The sequence below is a fragment of the Mesitornis unicolor genome, unplaced genomic scaffold, assembly GCF_000695765.1.
Source record: "Mesitornis unicolor isolate BGI_N332 unplaced genomic scaffold, ASM69576v1 Scaffold48843, whole genome shotgun sequence".
NCBI classification, from domain to species: domain Eukaryota; kingdom Metazoa; phylum Chordata; class Aves; order Mesitornithiformes; family Mesitornithidae; genus Mesitornis; species Mesitornis unicolor.
This window is the reverse complement of record NW_010174903.1, coordinates 3,666-13,336: the sequence shown is the minus strand read 5'-3', so window position 1 is coordinate 13,336 and position 9,671 is coordinate 3,666. Positions and strand designations below refer to the sequence as shown.

The window sequence follows — 9,671 nt, the reverse complement described above, 5'->3', positions numbered from 1 at the left end:
CAGGGAGGAGTTTATGGTTCCTTTTATTAAAAGTTATGCTTGAATTAGAGAAACATAACTGTGGATATTTTTTTTTATAACCACCTTCATTTAGCAGCAAAAAATTGCTGCTGGTAATCCTCTGTAATGAGCACAGTTAGGTTTAGTAAGAGGGGATATACTAACCTTACTGATGTATGCCTGTATTTGAGGGCTTGTTTGTACTTGATTATTTTCTTGGCTTCAGAATGGGTGTGGGGATGAAGTGCATAGTTACCCTGAATAATGTCATGCATGAATGCTCTAATTTTGGTATATGGTTATCCTGTGTCAGGTTAGCCTAACCCAATTTTAGAGGTGGTGCTCTAAGTTCACTTGTGTGGGCAAGCCTTTAAGACATTACGAACGCTCTGTATTTATTGTATTATGTGAATGTGGATTTGACTAACAAGTATGCAAAATGTTACATAAATGCTTGCATGAAAATGTGAATTTAAACTTCAGCAGTCAAGTATCTGCATAGAAGGAGTAACACTGGATGTACAAAAAAGTGGTGAATCAACAGCTCTGTGTAGAAGTAGACGAAAAAATTGCAATTAAATTGGGTTTTGTGCTGATTTATGTTAGTTGAATGACTAGAGAAAAGAGCTTAAGGCAAGAATATTTGAATCAAGAAAGAGGTACTTATCTCTTCAGGAAATTGTATCCACTGATTTAGTGATGGCAGTAAAAGGTAATTTGTTCTTGCCAACTCAGTGGTAATGAGTGAAATGTGTATATGGAAGAGGTGAAAGAGAATACATAACCCAAGGTGCAGATAAAGACTGCATTTACTTGTACTATGCGCTCATTATTTTATTTATTCTTTAGAACATAGGAAGTACCACTGCTTGTTTTCAGCTGCCTCATTTGTGATACAATTTGATCTACTTTTAATTTGACTAAAAAGGGAAAAAATGAGGAGTTAGGCCAAACATATTACCTCTATCTTTGCCTTGTTTTTAACTTTTAGAATGTGGGTCTTCTGAATTACTGTATTATTATATGTAGGTATTTCAGAAGTAAGTGTATGGTATAGTTAATGTAAAAGCTGACTAATTTTCTGGTGCTTTGAACAGTGGGAAAACTCTGTGGACTATTTCAATGTAAGAAAGTGAAGATTACTTCTGATCATAGTCCCATTGGCCATAAATTCTTTTTATCTCAATTGCTTCAGCAGTGACAATTTTAAAAGTTCTGAATTCAAAACAAAAAATGTAGGGTGGGATAAAGATGTTTTGAAAGTAATTAATCTCAAGGTTAAGATTTTTTTTCTTGTTCCTCCCCCATATAATCTTCAGCTGAAGGAGTGCAATAACCTGAACTGGTGCGGCTGTATTCTTGAAGAAAGGCAGAAGACAGTTTGAGCCATGGCAAGCCAGGTAGGATCATTTGGTCAGAAATACAGGCTTGCAGTGCCTAAATGGATTCCAGAACCATATCTGGAATTCCTAGTAAATGTGAAGCTGAAATAGCTAGCTTGCTCCAAGTTGGGTGTTCTTTTGGTTTTAAGATTTCTTCTGGTAATTTGGTAATTGGTGGCTGGCCTCTGGACACTTAATCTTACCAACTGAAGCAGATTGGGGGCATAACAAGCTTTGCAGTTTGGATTATTTGAGCATGAGTTCTTCTGAAGGACCTTGCACGTAACATCCTCTATATAAGATATATGTAGAGGTGTTCTAGAGGAAGAGCATTAAAGCCTGCGTAAGTAAAAAAAAGTTCTGTGAAACACCATTCCTATTTTTGGAAATCTTTGTTCTTAAGAATCTTAAATGAGGGAGGCAGCCTGTGTTAACACGGTTGTTGTTTTCCTGCTCTTGTGTCGTTGCCCCACTTCTTTTTAAACTGTTTTTTTTGGGGTTTTGGTTTTTCTTTTTTGTCTCCAAGAGGCACTTTTTATGCCTCTTTTCTTTTTTCCTGGCCTTGCATCTGGGTTTGAGCTTTCCCTCAGCCAAGCTAGTGCCTGTTCCTGGTCTTCTTTCTCCTTACATTCCATTAATCGGCCTCCTGTTGTTCCTGGCCTGGGAGAATGACTCACAGCTGGGTAGTGAAGGAGAGGCATCTCACATAAGAAGAATTCCTGGGCGAGAGGAGATAGGGACAGCTGAGATCCCTTCTAGGCAAGAGTGATGATTTCCCTGCCTCTTCATAACTCAAGACTGCTGCTGCAGGGTTTTTTTGAGTCCTGGAGCTCAAGTGGAAGGCAGTCCAGTCCTGAAGCTAACTGATATTTAGGATTGGCCTACATCGAAGGGCTGTCTGCTTTTTCCCTGGTTCCAAGAGGAAGCTGTCAATCCGTTAGCCAGCTTGACAGGTCAGGGGAATATGGCTGTTCATACAATCCTTTGGCTCTGTTATTTTTGCCAGGCGTTTTCCCCAGAGGCTGCTTTCCCTCATGGGAGGCGGAGGGAGAAATGGGACCCCAGGCTTCTTTCAAGGGCAAGGTGAATATGGGGAAATCACCTGTGGTGATGGGGAGTGGGAGGGAGGAATGTAAATAAGGCTAAATACTATAAAGGTGATTTTTTTTTTCTCCCGACAGGACTTAATGGCGAAAAAAAGAGAATGTCTCCAGGCCTACAGCTGGTGGAGAACACCACAGAAGAAACGGAAGAAAAAGAACAAAATAAAACCGGCAAGAATAGAGTTTGTCCCTAGTAGTACTTCAGTCAGGTAAAGACCTTTTGACATGAGAAGCTCTGCGCCCTTAATCTCTTTAAATTGATAATAACCAGTGAATGCCATCACTTACTTCTTAAAAACATAAAATGGCACATCTGGTGCATATACATTCAGTATTGCTCATGGAAGTGTATTGCCAACAGAATAACAAAGTTGTTGTTTTTGTCGTTTCTCTCCCAAAATCACTAAGAGGTTGCAAAAGAGTCATAGCTCTTTTGAATCATGGTTGTAACTTGAGTTAATAATTTTTCTTGGTATTTTTGTGCCTCCTTCCCCCTCCCCATTCAGACAATAACCGTTTCTTTTTAAAACCAGCTTCTAAATGTTTATTATATCATGGGTCTTTATTGAAATCCTTTTTTTGCAGAAACGGTAGAATAGACTCAGAAATGTAAAACTCTATACTGGAGTGATGGCATTGTAGTTCTGTGCATTGGTCAGGAGAGTTTTGCAGTTCATAATCTTCCAATTTTGTTTCCTTATTTTTCCAGTGGTAACTATGTGCTTATGTGTTGGTACTTTAATACTGCAATCAGCTGCCTTTGTCTCAATTATTTTCTCTTCTCTTTTTAAAGACCAGATTACTCGATATTTGTTGGGGAGCTTACTCCAGAAGTGGATGATTTCCAGCTCTATGACTATTTTCTAAAGAGGTATCCCTCATGTATTGACTGCAAAATAGCAACAGACCTGCTGGGATATTCCAGGTAATCCTGTGAAAATCTCTAAGGCTGTCAGTGTGTTTGCTTCTATAAGTAGTATATAAGAACTCACACAAGAACTGTTTCTGCATTTTCTTCAGAGGCAGGAAGAGAGAGAAGTCTCTAGCATTACTTTTTTTTTTCATCAGTACAGATTCTTGCCATTTTAAAACTCTCTGGTTAGTTTAAGCAGTTAACATGTTATGCTTCAGTTTAGGATATCTGCATGAACGGAATTAGATGGTGGGAGAAGGAAGAGCTGGGCACTGAACTCTGTGCTGCTGTGCTTACAGACTGCAGCATGTCCACTTAGTTATCTGCAGTACTGAAGACAAAATAATTCCCTTTTTGCATGTGAGAGAAAACCATAAAGCCTGGCAAATATTAAAGGATTGGGAGACTGAAAATGTTAGTAAAGCCTAGTGGGAGTTACACTGGCCAGGCAGCGAGTCAAGTAGGGATGAGTGAGTTTGCTGTTCAGACAGTGCTGGCTGTAACAGACTAATGCAAGAAACTTAAAGCAAGTATGAAAAGAAAATGCTGTGCAGTGTTAAGTGTATTAATACTAACTGATAACTGCTGTTAATGCAAAAATACAGAATCTGGTTACTTACACAGATAGGTATTAAAAAGTATTGTTTTGCTGGCTCTCAGCAAGTTGCATCGTAATACTGTCAAAAAACCCAAGCTTTTTGCTTCTGGCTCAAGTTTTATTAACTTTTTAAAATGAATTTTTATTATTTTTTATTTAATTTTATGAAAGCATCTTTTGTGTACGTGAACATGCTAGAGAGGTTGCTTGTGTAATAAAAGCTATAATAGCTACTGTCTTCTGGTTTTGTAGAAGACAGAAATTGAATTCATTAGCTTTGTAACTGTTATGCATACTAAAATTTGTTTTCTCCCTTTTGAAAATTGTAGAGGGTATGCCTTTGTAAGATTTGGTGAGCAAGGTGATCAGATGAGGGCACTGCAAGACTGCCAGAATGCACCAGGTCTGGGGGGAAAGCGAATCCGGCTGAGCATAGGAATTTCTAAAAGGTAATAAATGAGTTGTGCATTGATACAGTATTTCTAAATAATAAAGTTCTTGTAGCTCTGCCTTTGTAAAGTCTGTGGCCCTTGCTATAATAGCTCTATGTGATGCAGTCTACAGAACAAAAAATACAGAAACATTGTTTTCACTCCCTGGATTCATCAGCTGCTTTCCAGATTGCTGGGGGAATCCAACTCTTAATTTTGACCAGATTGTTTAATTTTGGTTTAGCTGCTGTTGCAACCAGCCTTAATTCTTATAGTAGCAAAGCTGAATGCCTTCATAAATATTTTCCAGTTCGGGGCCTGAAAAAGGTAGAAGAGACAACAAGTGGTTTTGTGTGCTAGTGAGCTTTTCTTCTAGACCTTTCCCTCTAGTTTAGGCAAGGTAGTACATTGCTAATTTTTCAGTAGGCTGGCAGAAGAAAGAACTCCTTTTAAGTGGAAAAATATGGAATTTAGGGGGAAAGAAGCCAAAGATGATGTTGCTGGAACTGTTAGTTTAGAATACTATTCTTTGGGTTTTAGGTGATTGGTACAGCAGGGAATTCAGAGTTGATTGGTTTTGAGAGGGTTTTTTGCTCTGCCAGCTCAGTTGTACCAGTTTATTTATGGCAATTTATGTCTGAACAGTTTAAGAATTGATGCCAAATTTGATAAACTTTAATCTAGGATATAGTCAAAAATAGAACTTCATGTGGAATAAATTCAGTATGAGGTTAGCTTGTACTTTAAATAGTAAAAATAACTTTGTTTTTCTTTACCCTGGGTAATTCTGCAAATGTCGTTCCTTTGCTTTAGAAGGGAAATGCTCTTACCCAAGCACTGTCCACAGTTGATCTGACTAAATGATTTTGAAAGCAAGAAGAGGTCACAAAGAAACATGCTTCCTCACTTCTGCTATGCAGAAGAATGTCAGCAGTATTTTCAGATTTTTCTTTCCTACTGAGATGTCTGTAAGAGACTAGTTGGAAGCAGAAGACTTTAAAACATTATGTAGTCATTTGTTTGCTACAGTAGCAAGACAATAGAATACTTATTAGAATGTATGTGTAGCTTTACAGTAATGAAGCATATTAAATGTAGTTGTTAAAGTACACATCACTAACCTGTATCTGTTTCTGAATGGCTGAGTAATATGTTCTCCTAGCATCAAACTATCCAGTCAGTTTAAGTCACTTATAACTATTTCTGAGTTCCTTCAGTTTCTGTTTTTGACAGAAAGCCCAGCTCTGTTTTTTTTTTTTTCTGTAATGAAGTTGAGATGCAGAGGAATTGAGCTCTGCAATCACAGAAGTTTTGTCTGTATGTAATCAGGGAAGGAATATCTTAAGCATAGAGGATTTTTTGGAATGTGTGGCTGGATTATCTGAATGTATTTCATATAGTGTACTTCTGTTGTAGTACAGACAACATTTGTGCATTGAGTCTTGTCATTACTGTGAAGTTGTCCCTGAGAAAATCTGCTCAGGAGAGGGAAAGTGGTAAAAACAAATCAGCTGGTCCTTTGGTCTTAAAAACCAATGAGTTTTGTCATTTTCCTACTGATACAGCTTCATGCTGGATAATGGCAGTGCTGACTTCACCTGACAGCTATACTTGGGCAACTGTTTAATGCTTCATGGACTGAAAACAGCAAATGGAGGTAGATGTGGCAAACTAGCAGACAATGTCAGATGCTTCTCTGAAACAGATAATCTGACTTCATCCCCTTGTTTCCGGAAATAAGATGTAGTATTAATCAAACAAAAGATAGAAGAGCTGATTAAGACTGAATGCATCTTTAAAGCAGCTGTGCTTGATAAATGTCTCTGGTCTTACGCTAGATTGGCAAATTAAGTTCAGAACTGGGTTTGCGGTTTATTGTTCTCTAACTGTATGTAACTTCTCGTGTCTCAGGCTGAAAGCAGAGTTCCAGCGGTACCAGTCGTACAACTATAATGATTATTACCAAGATTATCAAAACTACTACTCACAGTGGGGTTATGATCCTTACACCGAGTACAACAACTACAGCTCATATACCCCCTATGATAGCATGCAAACTGTTGGAGACTGCTCTTTAGGAGATGCTGTTATGGCTCCAGCTGTTTTTGAGGTAATGTTATGACACATTTGCTTTAAAGAAAAAAAAAACCAACATATAATAAGTTGCGCAAATTATGTAAGTCAGAGGAAAAAAAACGTCCTAAAACTGAAATTGTGCTTTCTGCTTGGTGTGTAGGCTAAAATAGCAGTCTTCAGAGAGATCTTTAAGTGCTTAAGTAGGTCATCTGTAGAACTAGAGGTTTATACACCATTATTTGTTCATGTGTGTCAAAATAACAGTTCTGATACCGTAATTGTGTAGTGTACTTCTGTTCCAGTCTATCTGATGTATATTGCAAATCAAATAATGTCTTAGATCAGCCACTGTATCAATCACAGCTCTCAGAAGTCCCTTCTAGCCTGAACTTTACTATGGTTTTATTTTAAAACAGCAGCAAACAAAAAAACCCTCCCTGACAATCACAAAAACCCACGTCTATTCTTGTAGTTGTGGGAGGAGGGAAATGGTCTGGGAGTACAGAATAATGGATTTGTGATGATTTTTGAAATTTAATATATTAAACTTAGGAAATATTTCTTTTTTAGGAAACTTCAGCTATGACTGAAATCAATGATGACCTAATAACTGAAGGTAATGATGATTATATTACTGCAGCTTGAATTTAGCCATACTTGTGCCCTTTAACAGTACAAGCCAATGATTGTTGGATGAAAACTGTCTTGGAAAGTCAGCTGATGCTGTGGGATCCTCTATGGGTTATAGCTGAGATGCAGTAGGGTTTTAAAGCTGATAGTATACACCCTGTCAAGTCGAATGGGACATTGTCAACAGTGCTTCACAGTAGGCTTCTTGTAACTTTGCCTTCATTCTCCTTCCAAAATTATCTCATACAGAATTTGTCATATCTGTGTTGATTCTGCTAAGCGTGTTCTATGTTAAACTCGTTAATAGGCAAAAGCTTGCTTTTCCAAACCCCAAGGTAAAATCTTATGTTACGGGTCTTAAAAGGAGAATTCAGCTTCCATTTAAAGACTTGGTACAAAATCTAATTGTTTGGCTTGGAAGGCTTGCAGACAGTTTCTTGCATAGAGACATACTTTGTTAGTGTACAGAAACTTTATCCTGCATAATGTATATTGTAGTAGATATTAATGAAAGGGCTTTTGTGAGAGCTTCACAGTTAATTATCCTTAAATCTGCTGTTTATCTTGAAATAGCAAATAGGCGTAGCATTACAACACACAGATTCCAAGAGTTGACTTGCCAGGTTAGTTTAAAAAATTATAGGTGAATAAACATCGTATTAAATTTTACTATATTAAATATATTAGATCTGAAGCACATTTGATTAGGCATTTACTTCAGGTTTTTGTGTGTATGCCTTTAAAGGTCTGACACTTGTACTTACCAGGCTTTTCTTTTCAGATCCACAACTTTACTTTGATGTTGATGAAATGAACAGACAATATATGGAGAGAAGTGAAGAACTCTATGATTCCCTAATGAATTGTCACTGGCAGCCTCTGGATACGGTCACTTCTGACATCCCCCCTGCTATTTAAGTGTCTTATATAGCATGACCGTTATGACCAAGGTGCTAAAATTACATTTCTTCTACATTACTCTAGATCATAAGTTTTAAAGCACAATGATAGGTTGGGTTTTTTTTGCTATGCTTTTGACAGTTTCTGTAATACCTTTTTTTTTGTTGATCACTCTACTCTTGGAGCATCTTGAAATCATGTAAATATTCTAGAAATGTAAAGAGTTCAATGGGGTCTGAAGATAGACTTGCCTGTGTAAATAAAATTTTGTTTCTGCAAACCTGCCAGCAAGGGGTTTTACTTATATATGTGAAGCACATCCTCTTCTGGCTTGTGGAATTTAGCTGGAGGCACTAGGGGTATTTCACCTGTCTTTGTTTTGATAGAGGCCTCATGTCACTAGCTAAAACCAGCCCTTCTGTATTTCCAAGTTGCCTAGGCAATTATGTATAAGCTTCTAACACGCTTGCTTAGATGTGTATTTGGGAGTCACTCACAGTGTTTGCTATGGGAACACTTGGGCCTACTCTTTTTGCTGAAGTCCAGCTGGTGCTAATTATGCTACTGTTGATCTGCTAGGTCAGTTAGAATTGCTTTATCAGTACAGCATTTTAAACATGTAGAAAGGCAAACTTTCAGCTTCCATAGCTGCAAGCATTCCAAAGACTAAGGATGATACTTAAAATGTTTTTCCTGGCCTTCTTATTGTTAGTCTTCTCAACTGACGCTTTACAGGAAAAAAAACCTGGTGTACCAACATCTTGTTAAACCTAAGAATCCTTGGAGAAAGTGACTTTCTGGTTTAAAGGAGAAAAACCAACCCATCGGGAACAAAAAAACTATCCTAGTAACAGCTCTTCAACAAAGTTGCACCCAGTTCTAAGTATCTCTACAATTTGTTCAACCTTCTTTATTCTCAGGTGTTTTATAGTGATGAGGTTATAAAACTTGAGTAAGATGACAGTTATTCAAGTCAAAGGGGATTAGGGCAGATAGCAATGAGGAAAGTCGTGCTTTAAGCTAGCAACTTATGAGTGGCTTGCTCTAAACTGTTCTCATCTTGAAGGGTATAAAGTATTTTCTAGCCATAGGCACTACTTAAGCCCATGTGTATGCGAAAGTATCTGTTACTTAATATACACAATGATAAGTTAGGCTGGAACAGAAGAATACTCTCATAAGAAGAAAGGTAGCAGAAATAATCATAGCCAATAGCTGTGGGATCTACTAAAGGTAGTCAATACACTTTGGTACTGCTGTGTGTGTGTTTTAGGGCAGTCTAAACAATAACTGCTATGATGGCAGGTACGAATAGAGTTCTCCAGCTTTTTTTAATGACTTGGTGTAATTAAAGTGGTGGTCATAAACCATATACTGATCTTAAATTTAAAGTGGATACTGTATTGCAGAGTAATGACTCAGTGCTGGCAGGTCACTTCTAGCTGCAGACCAAAATCTTCATGGTTTAATTTCAACTAGGAATATTTTTGAAGTCTTCTTGTGAAATGTAGATGCTCTAAAACAGAAAAGGCTTTTGGGGTGCTATAAGAAGCTCATTCTGGGATTTTGTGCAGATATACATGTAGGAAGAGAAAGTTAAAAACCTCACGTAGGCAGGGGGAATAGAATCACAGTTCT

At 37.6% G+C, this 9,671-nt stretch overlaps 1 protein-coding gene across 2 annotated transcripts; it reads left to right on the top strand.

The window, feature by feature from the left end:
* Positions 1-1,319: 1,319 nt before the first annotated feature.
* Positions 1,320-8,313, top strand: LOC104535564 (tRNA selenocysteine 1-associated protein 1-like). Of its 2 annotated transcripts, none has more exons than XM_010181190.1 (7): positions 1,320-1,400; positions 2,564-2,694; positions 3,279-3,410; positions 4,326-4,445; positions 6,339-6,537; positions 7,074-7,119; positions 7,915-8,313. In XM_010181190.1, exons 1-7 carry the CDS (start codon positions 1,389-1,391, stop codon positions 8,049-8,051), a joined length of 777 nt encoding a protein of 258 aa, XP_010179492.1. In that variant the 5' UTR covers positions 1,320-1,388; the 3' UTR covers positions 8,052-8,313. The 2 variants fall into 2 exon arrangements, with proteins under 2 accessions (XP_010179492.1, XP_010179491.1); XM_010181189.1 differs by lacking the exon at positions 1,320-1,400 and adding an exon at positions 2,394-2,465.
* Positions 8,314-9,671: the final 1,358 nt, after the last annotated feature.